The 14,966-nt window shown below is 62.0% G+C and overlaps 1 protein-coding gene across 1 annotated transcript; it reads left to right on the top strand.

Moving 5' to 3' along the window:
- Positions 1-1,245: 1,245 nt before the first annotated feature.
- LOC111145901 (suppressor APC domain containing 2) lies at positions 1,246-8,420 on the top strand. Its single transcript, XM_022501202.1, has 6 exons — positions 1,246-1,822; positions 4,331-4,443; positions 4,938-5,084; positions 5,350-5,457; positions 5,581-5,697; positions 5,769-8,420. The coding sequence occupies exons 1-6, from the start codon at positions 1,246-1,248 to the stop codon at positions 5,895-5,897; spliced, it is 1,191 nt and encodes a 396-aa protein (XP_022356910.1). The 3' UTR covers positions 5,898-8,420.
- The last annotated feature ends 6,546 nt before the right edge of the window (positions 8,421-14,966 follow it).

The following is a 14,966-nucleotide window of genomic DNA, read 5'->3' as shown; positions in this document are numbered from 1 at the left end:
GGAACTTTGTCCAGTCCTGTCACTAAAGGGGAAGGCAGGGGTGGATCGGGCTCCATGGGGAACCCCAGGCTCCAGCTTTCTAGGTCCTTTCAAAATTCCTTACCACAATGGAGCCCCAACTTTGAGGGCTGTGAAATTAATAAAGGGAAACCTCGTTTAGAAGGGAGTCAGGAAGCCCTGATGGGAGGAGCTCTCATGAACAGAGCACCTGGCCCCGCTGACCTCGCATTCCTGGGCAGGAAGAAATTCAATTTACTACCCTAACAGGAGGAAGTTCTCTTCTTGAAGACACCGCCAGCTAAGCTCCAGCCCCCTCCCAGACTGGCCAGACAGAAGGACTGGATCCTGGCTGGACATGAAGCGGGGGCCACTGGGGACACAGGGCTGCCTGGCTGGCCTGAAGAGGCCGTGAGAGTCGGAGCCGCTGGAGAAAGTGTCCAGCCGGAGGAAGAGGCTGGAGCAGAAGACTTTGGAAGCGGAGGAGAGCTGGTCGCCAGATGGGGATCTGGGGACACAGGAAAAAGTGGCTTTGTCCTGCAGTAGACAGGAAAGGCCAAGCTATCCCCAGGGACAAGGCGAGGACCTAGCAGCAGCCTGGACAGAGAGGCCTCTGTGAGGGGAAGCGCCCAGCTGGCGGGAGCCCACAGACCTCTTGGGACTGTCCCGGTAAATGGGCCCCAGAGTCGGGGTGCCTGGGCCAGGAGACCCCGCGTAGGGGGCGAAGAGTCCCCAGGGAAGCCAGACGGGGAAGGTGACTCCCTGGAGTGTGCTTCCCGTCCTTATCCCCGCGAGGACAGTGGGGACAGGTTTTCCGTAGGCCCCGCCCCTCGGAGAGGGCCGAACCGCGGCGAGAGGGCTGCGGATGGCAGGGGGAGCAGAAAGGGGTCCGCTCGGGGCTCCCTCACCGACCCGCGAGGCCGAGGGGAGGCCGAGCTGCGGGACCCCGCTTCTCCCACCGCCCGCCGGTGCCGGGCCTCCGCGCTCCCCAGCCGCAGCCCGCACGGAGGCGGGAGCGCGCAGGGCGGGGCCCGCGGCGGAAAATCAAACCAGGCTGGCGGCCTCTCAGCCAATCCGAGAGCAGACGGGCCTGCTTCGGCCAATGGCCGCCGCGAATGCTAATGAGCGCTGACGCCACGAGGAGGGTCCATTCAAAAAGTCGCAGCTATTGTCGCGGCGGGCCGCGCGGGGACGGAGCCGGGGCCGCGGCCGGGGACGCAGCGGGGCCGCAGCCGGCGGTGGCCGCCCATGGCCGGAGCCGCGATGGCCGAGCCGGGCCGCGGACCGCCGGCCGCGCCGGGCACCGAGGGGCTGCCGCGCGCCTTCCTGCAGAGCCTGCGCACCCTGTTCGACATCCTGGACGACCGGCGGCGCGGCTGCGTGCACCTGCGCGAGATCGAGTCCCGCTGGCAGGGCGCCGACGCGCACGAGCTGCCCCGCGGCGTGCTGGAGGGCCTGCGCCGGGTGGCCCCAGCCAGCGGCTACCTGACCTTCGAGCGCTTCGTGGCCGGCCTGCGCACCTCGCTGCTGAGCGCCGACGGCGGCCCGCGGGGCCAGGGGCGCGCCCCGGCCCAGGGGGGCTGCCCCGCGCGGCCCGGGGGTCCGCCGCCGCCGCCGCGCCTGATGTTCGCGCCGGCGGACGAGCCGCGGACGGTGTTGGAGAGGAAGCCCCTACCCCCGGGCTCGCGGCCCCCGCTGGCCGGCCCCGGCGGCGCGGCCCGGAGCCTGGAGAAGCTGTGCGGGCCCGCGGAGGCGGCGCCCGGTCCCGCGGAGCCCGAGCGGCCCCAGGGCGCGGCGCTGGAGCGGAGCCCGAGCGCGGACGCTGGTGAGTGCGGGGCGGCCCGCGGCCCCGCCTGGTAGCTGCCCTCCGCCCCCCACCCCGCCGCCGACCCCCGCGACCTGCGCCTCAGGCCGGAGCCGGAGAGGTGCTGCCGGTGCCTCTCGTGCCGCGGGGGGGCGGGGGCGGGCCGCCGAGTGAGCCCGAGGGCCGTGAACGCCCAGAGAGAAGGGGCCCTCTTGCCTTTCCCGGTGTGCTGCGGGGCCAGGAGGCAGGGAGCCCCTCCTCCGCCACCATGGGGGAGGCCACCGGGGCCAAGGGGCTGGGGGGTGACTCCAGACTCCCCCAGGAAGTCGCCCTACCCAGCCTGAGCTGAGCACTGGGGATTCCCGCCCCACACCTGGGGACACTAAGGCCCTCAGTCGCGTCTCGGATAACAGCCTAGGCCGAGGAGTTTCCCTCTAGTTCAGAGGAGAGAGGGTCCCCGGGACTGAGAGGGCCCCCTTCCGCCTTTCTTGGGTCCTTAGTTTGGCAGCTCTACCAAGAGGGCTGGGCCCACTGCCTCCCCCACCAAGGCAGGATGGACGGGTCCTAGGAAGACCTGGTGGGGTTGCCAGGAGGAGTGACGTGGTGGGTGGGTCTCCAGCCCAATCTTCAAGGCCTACCGGGCTGACACCAGAGAAAGACCCAAACGCAGCAAACCACTCCCTGCCCCTGCCCCTACCCGAGGGGTGGCCAGCCGGGTCCTTGCCTGGCTTCTGTGCAGTGGGCAGTGACAGGAGATGGCTGGATGACCCCTGTCTGCTCTGGGAATGGCAGCTGCCCTATGGGTGGGGTGGGGTCCCCTTCCCACAGGGCGTTCTGCCCGCGGCAACCTCAGCACTGCAACTGCCGGCCCTTCCTATGCCTTCGCCGCCGCGCCAGCCTCACGGGCCTCCGCCCCAGCCTTGCCCACATTCCCCAGCCCCGTGACTGGCTCCCAGGCTCTGTGGCAAAGCTGTCCCCCAGCCCGTCACAGGGTGGGGGCTCTCCCTGCTCCTCACTGGCCAGCCCCTCTGTCCCCGTGGTCTGGGGAGGCAGGGGGCACTCCTGGGTGCATGGCTGGAGCCGTCCCCAAGGCTCCACATACCTGAAAATCAGCGTGGGGTTGGGGCTTGGGGACCTCTGTCCTGGGGCCCTCGGTGGCTCTAGGTCACCTGCTGCGCCTTTCTGAGGATTCGACACAGGGCTGGGCAGGTAACACGTGCTCATCATGGGGCAGCTTGAGGCTCAGGCCAGCCTCTCACTGTCCCCTTTACAGACAGAGGCCCAGACCAGAGGTGTGGCATGTGCGTGGAGTCCAAATCGGCAGCTCCAAGATCCCCTAGCTTCCCAGGAAGGGAGAGACCCCCACCCCAGGGATCCAGGCCCCCCTTCTTTGGCCCTGTTGGAAATCAGTGCACCCAGACCCAGTGGGTGCAGGCTGCTGGCTCAGGCCCAGATGGGGACAGGGCTGCCTGCACCTGCTGGTCATCCAACAGAACACCCAGGGTGCTGTCATCTGGAAGTTGCTCCCAGACCAAGCCCAGGCGTTCTGCGGCTGTTCCCCGCCCCCCAGCACCCCTCCACTGTGTCTTCTCTGCCTGCCGTGTAGCACGGGCAGGTTGGGACGTGATCTCTGGGCTTGCTCGTAGCCCGTCCTCCGAGGCTGCCTGGAGGCCTGCCCTGTCACCTGGTGCCAACCCAGTGGACGTGTCCACTTCTTGCATCACCGCACTCCCCTTAGCCAGTGCTGGGGGCACAGCCTGTGAGGCTGAGCCCGGTGTAGGGGGACAAGGCCAGGAATCCACTCCTCCCCTCTGGTGTTGTCCTGCATACGCTCCCATCCCCCGGGGAAGCCAGCTGGACCTGCTGGCTCTTCACCCCCAAGCTGACTCCACTGCAGGGGTCCCTAAGCCATAGGAGCTGCTAGGTTATGTCCGAGTGAGGTGTCGGCACGTGTATGCTGGCCCAAGGTCATGTTTTACCCTTTCTGGGAAGAGTTAGGTCTGGGCCCTCCCATTTCACCTGCACTGACTCTAGTCACCCTTAAAGGCCCTGGCAGACAAGGAGAGCCGGGAAGCCCGGGGCCCTGCTTGCTCACCCTATTCCCCGCAGCCTTTGAGTCCCTGCAGGGTACACAAGTACTCTGGGCACAGGGGGATGCCCAAACCGAGTGAAGCCCTTGCCCTCTGGGCACTCATCCTGGGGCACTCTGTGGGCACACACATCTGTGTTGTGTGTACAAACCTGCAGCCTCAAGGGCCACACGGCCCTCCCAGTATGGGGGTGAGGGGAATTTGTGGGGATTGAGGGGGGAACTGGACCCCACAGAGGCAAGGTGTATACAGGGCTAGGCGGTGGCCTAGGGATGGGTTGAGATGGGGGACTCTGTGCAGAGGCCCCGAATTGCCCACGAGCATGCCCAGAGGCCTGTCGGCCTGGACACCCAGCTTTGCACTGCTAGGCTTGGGGTGGAGGCATTGGGCCTGACTAGGCAGGCCTGGAAATGAGCCGGGGTCTTGCCTCCCTCCACAGGTGCACTGGCCTGCAGGCCCCGGGAGCTCGGCCTGGGCGATGCCCTTCAGGTCCCCTGTGCCCGAGGGGAGCGTCGGAGGCACACCATCACCAACGGCGTGGACTGTGACCTGGTGGGTGAGGGCTTTGGGGGATTGTCCGTGTTGCCTTGGATTGGACTTGGCCCCCATGCTTGGTCTCCTGGACCAGCCCTCCTCCTGGGAGGTAGCCACCAAGCCTGGGTTCCGGTGGGGCTGGCATGGCAGTTGGTTACAAACATGTCTCCCCACACGGGCTTGAATCCACTGGAGGGACGGCTCAAGGCCAGATGAAGAAGGCCTTCAGGGAGAAGGGGGCCTGGGTGTGCGGCGGCGTGCAGAGCGGGCACGGCCCCTCCCCAGAACGGCCCAGCTCGCCCAGCTCCCTGGGCCTGTGCACGCCGCTCACCCTGAAGGGAGCTGCCGAGCTGGGGGGTGCTTCCCCTGCTCCCTGGGAGAAGGTGCGTGGGGGGCCGAGGGCAGGCAGTGTCCCGTGGGGTGCAGGTGCGGGCGGGTCAGCGCCGGTGGGGCTGGTCTGCCGTGCGTGGCCGGGGTTCCTCATGAGCACGTGGCCTCCCCGCGCGTGGCAGCTGAAGCAGATGCAGCAGCTGGAGCAGGAGAAGGAGGTGCTGCTGCAGGGCCTGGACATGATGGCGCGCGGCCGGGACTGGTACCAGCAGCAGCTCCAGCGTGTGCGGGAGCGCCGGCGCCACCTGGGCCAGAGCAGGGCCCGCACCGTGAGTGCTGCCCCAGGGCTGCCTCGTCCCCGTCCTGAGACCTGTCGTGAGCACGGGTGGTGCCAGGACCCCTCCAACACACACACACTGCGCGTGCCCTGGGACAGGCGTCCCCCAGCGGTGACACCCGTGGGCTCCCTGTCTGCTCTGAGCAGTCACTCGGGTGGGGGCCAGGAGCGGCCCCTGTGAGGGCCCCCCCGGGGCGCGGTGGCTGATCTGTGGCCGGTCCTGCTCGCTGACTTCCCCTCTCCTGCTTCCCCCCCAGGACGTGGGCACTGAGGGGAGCCCCCTTCCGCTGGGCCAGCTGCTGCCCAAGGTACAGGAGGTGGCCCGGTGCCTGGGGGAGCTGCTGGCTGCGGCCTGTGCCGGCCGGGTGAGTGTCCCCTGTGCCGCCCGGCGCCCGTGCCCAGCGTGGTGCCACCCCTCCCCCTTGCCCTGGAGGCTGTGCCGGGGGATGCCAGGCCCGCCTGACCTGCCTGACCGTGCCCTCCGGCAGGCTCCACCCTCATTGTCCTTGGGGCCCCCGTGCCCGGCCCCCACCTCACCTTCAGCCCCGGGCTGGCAGCAGCAGACCGTGCTCATGCTGAAGGAGCAGAACCGGCTCCTCACCCAGGTGAGTGCGGGGAGGGCTGAGGGTGGGGGCCGGAGGCCTGCGGGACCCTGACCGACCTCCTACCTGCCCAGGAGGTGACGGACAAGAGTGAGCGGATCACACAGCTGGAGCAGGAGAAATCTGCGCTCATCAAGCAGCTGTTCGAGGCACGCGCGCTCAGCCAGCAGGACGCTGGGCCCTTGGACTCCACCTTCCTCTAGCTGCCGGTGGGCCCCGACCCGCTCTCGGCCTGCCGTGGTGGTCAGTACGTGCAGGCCCCTCTGAGTCCCGCTGGGCTGAAGACCACCTGCCTGGCCTGGACCCAGTTTCCGTCCCCTCTCACCGTCTGGGCTCCCCTGCAGCCCCCGGTGGAGCCGGTGGGTGGGCCGTGCGCGAGAGCTCTCCGCGGCCCCAGACACAGGCTCGCTCCTGGCCCGGGGCGGAACGGGCTGGGGCTGCATTGTGCCGACAGCCTGAAGCTGCAGCGGTCGCGGTCAGTGGACCACGGGGGACGCCTTCCCGTGTTTGCCGGATCTCAGGCAGCTCTGGGCGGGCCCCCTGCGGTGGTCCCAGCTGGCCCAGCCTCTCTGACCTGGGGTGTCCAGTGGAAGGTGCTGGTCCCACTAGGCTGCGCTTCTGGCCACAGCCAGCAGAGGGTGCCTCGTGCACAATGTCTGGAACTGCCCAGCCACGGCCAGGGCCAGCGCTGGTCTCCTGCGAGGTGTGCTGCCCCGGGCCCAGCAGGAGATTGGGCCCAGGAGCCCAAGGGCATCTTCCCTCCCTGAGGGGCCGGAGCAGATGGAAGGGGTGTGTGGTCCTGGGGGAGCTCCGGGGGTGAGCTCTCAGAGTTCACATCTGGGCCGAGGCCGGCCTGCCTGCTCCCTCTCACAGACCCCAGGCGTTAAAACAACTTGGGTTAGTGCTCACAAGCCCGCAGAGCAGCCTGTGACCCATTCTCTGGGCCTTGGGCCCACCAGGCACCCTGGCCAGGGTGGGATATGGTCAGCAGGGTGGCTGTGGTGCGCCCCTCCCCCAGGGAGGTCTGTCCCCACAAGAGATGTCAGCATGGGCCTCCCAGGTGAGCCCCCCAGGTTCCCTGCCAGGGCCTACCTCACATAACTCAAGGTTCCCTGGTGTAGGGACCTCCCCTAGCTTGGCATCAGACTTGGAAACCCAGAGGGCTCAGGAAGAGACGAGGCAGGGTCCTTGTCAGGGACAACTCCCCAGCACTACACCAGGCCCCCCAGAGGGGAGCCTCCACCCCAGAAGGGGCCTCGTGACCTGGGCCACCATCCCCACAGGAACTCACCTCCCACACTGAGGAGAGGACATCACCGTTGGGTTGTGCAGTGGGGGCCCCAGGCATGGGGTGAGTATGGAGAGACCCCATAAACCCAGGGAGTTTAGGCACGTGGACTCCCACGGCCATGGAAGGTCCTGGCTGCGGAGGAGGGGTCCCAGGTGCAGAGCGGCTGTCGGCTCCCTGCCAGCTCCAGCTCTGGGCTTCCCACACCGTGCTCAGGGCTTACAAAGGGTGGGGGGATTGTCCAGCATGCAAGCTGCCCTCCTTGGAGGGTGGGGTGGGCTCCTCTGGGGCCCCAAGGACCCCCAGGCCTAGACCCATGCAGGCTCTGTGGGAGGGGATCCAAGAGGGGAGTGGGGTCCTGAAAGGTGAGACAGGGCCCCCAGCACCCTTTGGGACATTCAGGGCAAGGGCCAGTCCCGGAGAAATCCTCCCAGCTGGCCATCTGAGACCCACCCACCAGGAGGTCTTGGACCTGCTCTTCCCCCTTCCGTCCCAAGACCAGTCCCTTCACACCAGCCCAGACCCTGAGCCCACCCTCACGCTAGGAATCCGTTCACAGGTTCTCCAAACGCAACCAGTGACATTTCCAAACCTGAGCACTATCCCCACCCCCTGCTCTTAACCCTCCCGTGACCCTGTCACTCAGGGCAGCCCCCAAGCTCAGCCTCCACCGTCCTTCCCAGGCCCAGCCAGTAGCCGGCCCCCAGTCGGGCAGCCAGCCTCCCACCTCTGGTCTTTGCAAACGTCGTTCCGTCTCCTAGAACACCCCCTCTCCGCCTCACCCTGCTCACCCCGACCCAATCCTCCACGACAGAACCCAGCAATGGGAGGGGGCTGTAACAGTGAAGGAGGCCGCCTCTGGGGGGCATCTGCCCCGCCTGGGGCTTCTGCGTTCCCTCTGCTGTCCTCACGCCGCTCACCCCACCGGTCTTTCACTGGGAGAACTTCCACGGAGAGGGCCCCTCCGGCGGCCAGTGGACGCCTCCACCCTTGTCCTCGGTGCTCCGTCTGCGGTCCTCTCTGCTGGCGGTCTGAAGCCAGGCGCCTGTGGGCCCGGACGCCGCAAGGGAAGAAATCCAAGTGGCCCCAGGCTGGCAGGTCCCAGACAGCTGGCGGAAGCACTGGTGACATCTGGGGCTAAGTCGGGGTGGGGGGTGCTGTCTTGCTGTGATGCTGACGCCATCCCTGGGTTCCACCCGCACCCACACCCTCAGTCGTGACAACTAAAATGTCTCCAGGTGTTGCCAAATGTCCCAAGGGGGGCGGTGGTAGAAACGTTGTCCCTGATTGGGAATCGCTGTCCCGGGGGTTTCATGTAGGTCAAGTCCAAGGAAAACAAGCATCTAAGTTAAGAAGCTTGTCCACAGACACCGGGAGCGCACCCACCACAAGAGCCAGCAGAAAGAACAGATTCCGTAAATATTTCAGATATTGGAATTATCAGAGAATATGCAATAACTTTTATATGTTGAAAGAAATAAAAGAGATTCTTGAAATATAAACAAGGAATCGCCTTCATAGTTTGTTATTTTGTGAAAGTATGAGCTTTGAGTCAATAAAGATGAACAATAGGGGCGCCTGGGTGGCTCAGTGGGTTAAAGCCTCTGCCTTTGGCTCAGGTCATGGTCTCAAGCCCTGCATCGGGCTCTGTGCTCAGCGGGGAGCCTGCTTCTTCCTCTCTCTCTCTGCCTGCCTCTCTGCCTACTTGTGATCTCTGTCAAATAGATAAATAAAATCTTTAAAAATAAATAAATGAAGATGAACAATAAAGCAGGAAAAAGCAAACAGCCCGTAGAAGTAACATTGACATTGAAATTAAAAACTCAGGTGGACTAAGGCTCCGAGGGAAATCTTCACCTGGAAACTCCGTGAACCAAGATCGCTTAGGAAGTGAAGGAGAACGGGGCCCAGAGGGTCAAGGGCACTCACCTGCCTGCATTTCCCAGAAGAGGACAAGGAAGAAGGGGCGCTGCGGGACGGAAAGTGGCTTCGGGTTTTCCAGAACTGTCTAAAAACCCCAGTTCTCTGATCCAGAAATCCCAACAAATGCTGGCCAGGCTGGGGAGGAAGAAATGCACCTTTTCTCTCACAAGATCATGAAAGAATCTGGGGACAAAAGCAGTTGCCTACTGGGGAGCTCGTCGGAGGCCGGTGGGAGAGGAAGGCGGCGGCCACGACCCAGAGGAACGCTTTCAAGAATGAAGGCTACATAAAGGAAAACATTTCCTCCTCCTACACCCCAAAATGAGAGCCACCCACGGGAATTCACGAAAGGAAATTCTGGAGGAAGGACTTCAGGAAAAAGGCCGAAGTCAAGAAGGAGCCCTAAATAAGGATGAGTCAGCTACCGCCGCGGGATGACCTAACTTGAGGCTCAGTGCTGTAAAGCAATGGCTGTTTCCTTGTGGGTGCAGAGCTCAGGAGCGGTCACCCTGGGTGGTCCAGCCTGGGAAGTCCTGGGGCCGCAGGCGAAGTGTCTGCGGGGGCCACCGTCAGGAAGGGCCGGCTTCCAACAAGGCACGCTCACAGCACTGTTGGCCGAGCACCTGGGTTCCTCGTGTCCACGTCCTCACAGCACTGAGTCTGCTTCCCCTGGCACAGGTGACCCAGGAGCAGCCTCTGGGAGAGAGCCACCCGCCTGGGAGGACCTGGGCTCAGGGGTCCCTGAGTCACAAGGTCACCTCTGTCTCACCTCTGATGGTCAGAAGCCATCCTCAATCCAGTCCCTCCTCGAGTGGCGTAGGAGGGGAATCGGGTGCCCCCTTCTTAGGGAAGGAGAATCGGGCGATCTGTGGACATATTTTAAAGCCGACCCAAGCGCATCACTCGGCGTACGCAGACACGAACCGCAGGCGCCGCAGCAGTGACAGCGGCCATGGGGCTGGTGGGGGCCCAGGAGAGAACTGTGGTCACACGGCAGTGGCGCACGGGGTGGGAAGATAAGCTGAGGCATCCTTGGGGCTCGAATTGTTCTTAAGGAAAAAGATACTCACTTTAGATTTCATTAAGGATGTGCATTAAAGTCACTGGGAGAGTCGGGTAGAATGGTGGCCTCCGGCGCATGCCTTCCCGGGAAGAGAGGGGGCAGGGGATGGTCTTCAGAGAAAAACACAGTCCGGTGATGGAGGTCCCCTCACTGTGCGGTAATCACAACATCTGTGAGTGGGCGCAACTCGATTTTTAAAATTTACATTTAATTAACGCAGTGCGCTAACGGTTTCAGAGGCAGAGATTAGTTTCTTCAGCTCCACAGGTGTGATGGGACCATCGTGCGCTCTCCCGGTGTCCAGCCCTGTTACCCCAGCCCCCCCCCACCTCCCTTCCAGCAACCCTCAGTTTGTTCCTCCCCTTTTTTATTTTTTAATTTATTTTTATTTATTTATTTGACAGAGAGATCACAAGTAGGCAGAGAGGCAGACGGCGGGGGGGGGGGAGCAGGCTCCCCACTGAGTGGAGAGCTCAATGTGGGGCTCGATCCCAGGACCCCGAGACCACGACCCGAGCCGAAGGCAGAGGCTTTGACCCACTGAGCCACCCAGGCGCCCCACCCCCACTTTTTAAAAAAGACTTTATTTATTCATTTATTTTACACATAGAACAAGAAGTGGGAACGGTAGGGAGAGGGGGAAGCAGGCTCCCCGCTGAGCAGGGAGCCCAGCGTCCGTGGGGCTCGACCCCAGGACCCTGAGACCATGACCCAAGCCAAAGGCGGATGCTTAACCCTGACTGAGCCCCCCAGGTGCCCCAGTTTTGTTTCCTATGATTTAGACTCTCTTATGGTTTGTTTGCCTCTCTGATTTCATCGTTTTATTTTTCCCTCCCTTCCCCTATGACCCTGTTTTGTTTCTTAACTTCCACATATGAGTGAAATCCTATGATAATTGTCTTTTTCTGACTGACTTATATCACTCAGCATAATACCCTCTAGTTCCATCCACGTCATCGCAAATGGCAAGATTTCGTTTTTTTGATGGCTGCATAGTATTCCATTGTGTATATATACCGCATCTTCTTCTTCTTCTTTTTTTTTAAGATTTTATTTATTTGTTTGACAGATGGAGATCACAAGTAAGCAGAGAGGCAGGCGTGGGGGGGGCGGGAAGCAGGCTCCCCACTGAGCAGAGAGCCCGATGTGGGACTCGATCCCAGGACCCTGAGACCATGACCTGAGCTGAAGGCAGAGGCTTAACCCACGGAGCCACCCAGGCGCCCTGTGCATTGATTTTTTAAAAAGATTTTATGTATTTAATTGAGAGAGGGAGAGTGAAAGTGAGAGAGAGAGCACGAGACGGGGGAGGGTCAGAGGGAGAAGCAGACTCCCCGCTGAGCAGGGAGCAAGATGCAGGACTCGATCCCAGGACCCCGGGATCATGACAGCAGTTGAAGGCAGTTGCTTAATGAGTGAGCCCCCCAGATGCCCCTGTGCATTGATTTTGTATCTTGCCACTTTGCTGAAATTCTATATGAGTTACAGCAATTTAGGGATAGAGTTTTTGGGTTTTCCACAGAGAGTATCCTGTCATCTGCAAAGAGTGAGATCAACTCTAGTTTAATTGTCAGATTGGAGTTTTAGAAATTCAGGTAGCTGTTTTGATGCCGAAATATGGCATAAAAAACAAAAACAGGAAAAGCTGAAACAGTTGAATTAATATAAAACTAAAGGGAGCCTGGGTGGCTCAATGGGTTAAGCCTCTGCCTTCAGCTCAGGTCATGATCTCAAGGTCCTGGAATCTAGCCCTGCATCGGGCTCTGCTCAGCAGGAAGCCTGCTTCCCCCTTTCTCTCTGCCTGCTTGTGATCTCTGTCAAAAAAAAAGCAAAAAAATAAAAAAAACAAAACAGCAAACCTAAAGAGATTATACAGCAAAAGACATTACTAGTGATGAAGAGAGGAAGTCCCTAATAATAAAAAGTCTACATCACCCGGGAGGACAACAACCCTAACCCTGTAATCACCCCCATAAGAGCCTCAAAATACGTGAACCACAGCAGATGCAGACATGCCACTGAGGAGAACACACAGATGACGCATTCCTGAAAAGCTGTCCCATGGGATCAGCCCTTGGGAAAATGGGACACGTGAACTACTGAACCCCAAATAGAGTCCCCAAAGTAAAAACCCATGGACAGGTGGAGAGACGGAACTGCTTGGACATTGTTAGGGGGAATGTCAAAAGATACAGCCACCCTGGAAAAGAGTTTGGTAGTTCCTTTTAAAACTAAAGTTAAGTTACCCTTTGCGATGGTTAGTTATTTTGTGTGTCACCCTGCCTGGGGTATGGGGCCCAGGCGCTCGACCGAAGCCCTATCGGATGTTGCTGTGAAGGGACGCATCAGTAGGACTCCCATTCCCATCACGAGACTTGGAGGGAGGCAGATCACCCTCCAGAATGTGGTGGGCCCCACCCAATCAGTGTAAGGTCTCAGGAGACAAGGGTAACGCCCCCAAAGAGGAAGGAATTCTATGCACAGACGCTGTTTGGACTCAAGCCTGCAACAGGACCCCTGCCCCACCCCACCGAGTCTCCAAGCTGTTGACCTGCCCTGCAGACGGCAGACTTGCCGGCTCCCACCAGGGCATGAGTCTGCTCCCCCAGACCCGTGTCTTGCTCGCCAGAGACGCAGGGAGCCCGTCTGGAGCGCTGTAACACACAGCATGAGCCAGCACTTGCGTTGGCGGGCACCGGTCCCGGGGAATGAACGTGTTCGTGCTGGAACACGCACAGATAGAGCAGCCATGCCGGCGCTCCCGACGTGCCAGGACGACAGAGAGAGGCTGGCAACCCGCCATCACAGTCGCAAACGGTAGCAAGACGCCGGGCCCAGTGTTCTTCAGGCAAGTTCTGCCAATCAGTCAAGGAAGAGGAAACCCAAAAGCTGCGGACACTTCTCTGGAGGAGACGTTTATGCTGCTGGTCTGACTCTGAAATCCCGGCCAGAGAGCTGCGTCGCAGGAATGGGAATGCGGTGTGGGCCGCCCCAGCAACGCCGAGAGCTGCCACCTCGGTACTCCGCCTGGCAAGCCACAGGCACGTCCGGCCGAGAGGAGAGGGACGCTGCTTTAGGAGGGGGAGGAGGGCATGCGAGGGGATCCTGAAGCCCGTACATTGGAGCAAAGCAGGGGTTCCGGGCGATGGCCGCCAGCGAGCTGCCAGGGCCGCTTTCTCGAGGAGAGGCAGTGCGCGGCCCACCCCGTGGGCCCCCGTGGGGTCCCGCTGAGATCCCGTGGGCTCCCGTGGGCTCTGCGGGCTCCGTGACCGCGCTTCTTCCGGGGGTCCCCCTTCTGGCCTCGGGTCGCTGCTCTGGCAGGGTTTCTCTTCACGAACGGTCCCACCACAACTGGAGTGTAGACCCAAAGTCATGGGTCTTGTGATCCCGACACGGGCTCTAAAAATTTCTGTGGAAGAGCCCAGAGCTCCAGGAACAGAAGCAGGGAGCGGGGACGGGGCTGTGCTCCCAGACAGGAAGACACACCCGCACTGCTGGGCTGGGGGCAGGTGCCGGTGCTGGTGCTGGAACTGGAGGAGGACCTGTGCCCTCGGCCAGGGCACATGGCGCAGTGGCCAGCGCTCCCCACACACCAGGCCTAAGAGGCCAACCCGTGGGCCCCAGGGCCGGGACAGCTGGTTCTCCACGTGGGAGGACGCGGACTGGAGCCCTTCCCTGGCGTCCCACACACAAACCACCCCCAGGTGGGCCAAAGGCTGGCCCTGAGCAAACAGGAAAAGCTGGAGAGCGTGACTTAGAGCATCACGGCACCCACAAGACCACAGGGAGGAAAACGACCCATTCGGACGAATTCAGACATTCTGGGACCTCGCAGCTGGAGGACGGCCGTGCGGCACATACAGAAAGACAAACAACCTCTAGAAACTGGGCTAAGAATTTAGCAGACACTTGGCAGAAGACAGGACGGACGCGCCACGCTGTCTCTTCAGGAGCCGGAAAACGCCGTGAAGATCTCGGACCCCATCTTCCCGGCGTCCCAGAAACCTCCAAGCGGCGCGGTCCCCAACGTGCATGGGGATGCAGAGAAACAGACCCGGGACCGGACGGCACCCTTGTTCTGAAGACAAGAGAGGATCTGCTCAGAGCTGAACATGGACATGCCGTCCCCGGCTGCTCCCAGGACGTCCTCTGACCCTCACCAGCTGGTGCCACCACCCGCGGCTGCAGACTTAGCAGAAACAGGCCGAAGTCGCGGGGAGCGTGTGGTGTGGCGGCTTCAGTACAGTCACCGCGGACTCTGCGGCCCCCGGAATGAGCAGGCCGCCACCTGAGCCATTGCCACCGGTGAGTCCCAGGAGTCGTGGGACAAAAGCCCATTACAGAACCCAACGTCCCGCACACAGTCGGGTCCCAAGACCAGGAAAAGCGACACGACACGTCACTTAGAAATGCACAGACAGGTGAGGAACTAGAGAGAAGAGAGGAGCAGACACAAAATCCAGGGCAGCGGCCGCTCTGGCTGGGACCCCCAGGCGGCGACAGCCAGGTGCCTGCACCTGTTCCCTTCCACTGGGCATGTGCGCCCCGCCGCTCTCCAGTGAGTCCGCTGTCCCTGGCGAGGCAGCACAGGCTTTTCCCTCCCGGGGAGCCCTTGCCAAGTCTATGCTCCTCAGGACCGGTGGTGGGTGGGCCTCCCCGCGCCCCCATCGTTAGTCACGGCACGGGCATACAGCCTCTGGTCACAGGAGGGGCTCAGTGAGTGTTTGCTGAATGGCTGAACGAGCCCATGACGGAAGGCAACGGGAAGTTGTGGACTGGAGCCCAGGGAAGTCTCGCTACAGTGCACTCTGGATGCCAGAAGGGGACGCTGAAGGGGCAGCGAGGCGTCCACGGCGGGGAGAACCGTCAGCCCCATGCCCCACCGGGGAAAGATATGCACTGACTCCCCCACAAGAAACCGACCCCCGGCCCTCGCCACCCGGGGCGCTTGCTTCTCCCTGGTGGTCTTAGGTTCAGAGCAACCGCTCCCACTCCTTC

Source organism: Enhydra lutris, unplaced genomic scaffold, assembly GCF_002288905.1.
Source record: "Enhydra lutris kenyoni isolate GAN:26980312 unplaced genomic scaffold, ASM228890v2 scaffoldscaffold13, whole genome shotgun sequence".
In the NCBI taxonomy this organism is placed as follows: domain Eukaryota; kingdom Metazoa; phylum Chordata; class Mammalia; order Carnivora; family Mustelidae; genus Enhydra; species Enhydra lutris.
The sequence above is the reverse complement of the archived record's forward strand: the minus strand, read 5'-3'. Positions and strand labels throughout refer to the sequence as shown.

Bases quoted from the DNA above. Each gene is read 5' to 3' on its own strand.
- LOC111145901 (XM_022501202.1), top strand. From the start codon at position 1,246: ATGGCCGGAGCCGCGATGGCCGAGCCGGGCCGCGGACCGCCGGCCGCG. The intron at 5,458-5,580 runs GTGAGTGTCCCC...GCCCTCCGGCAG, and splicing joins CTGCGGCCTGTGCCGGCCGG to GCTCCACCCTCATTGTCCTT. The intron at 5,698-5,768 runs GTGAGTGCGGGG...CTACCTGCCCAG, and splicing joins AGAACCGGCTCCTCACCCAG to GAGGTGACGGACAAGAGTGA.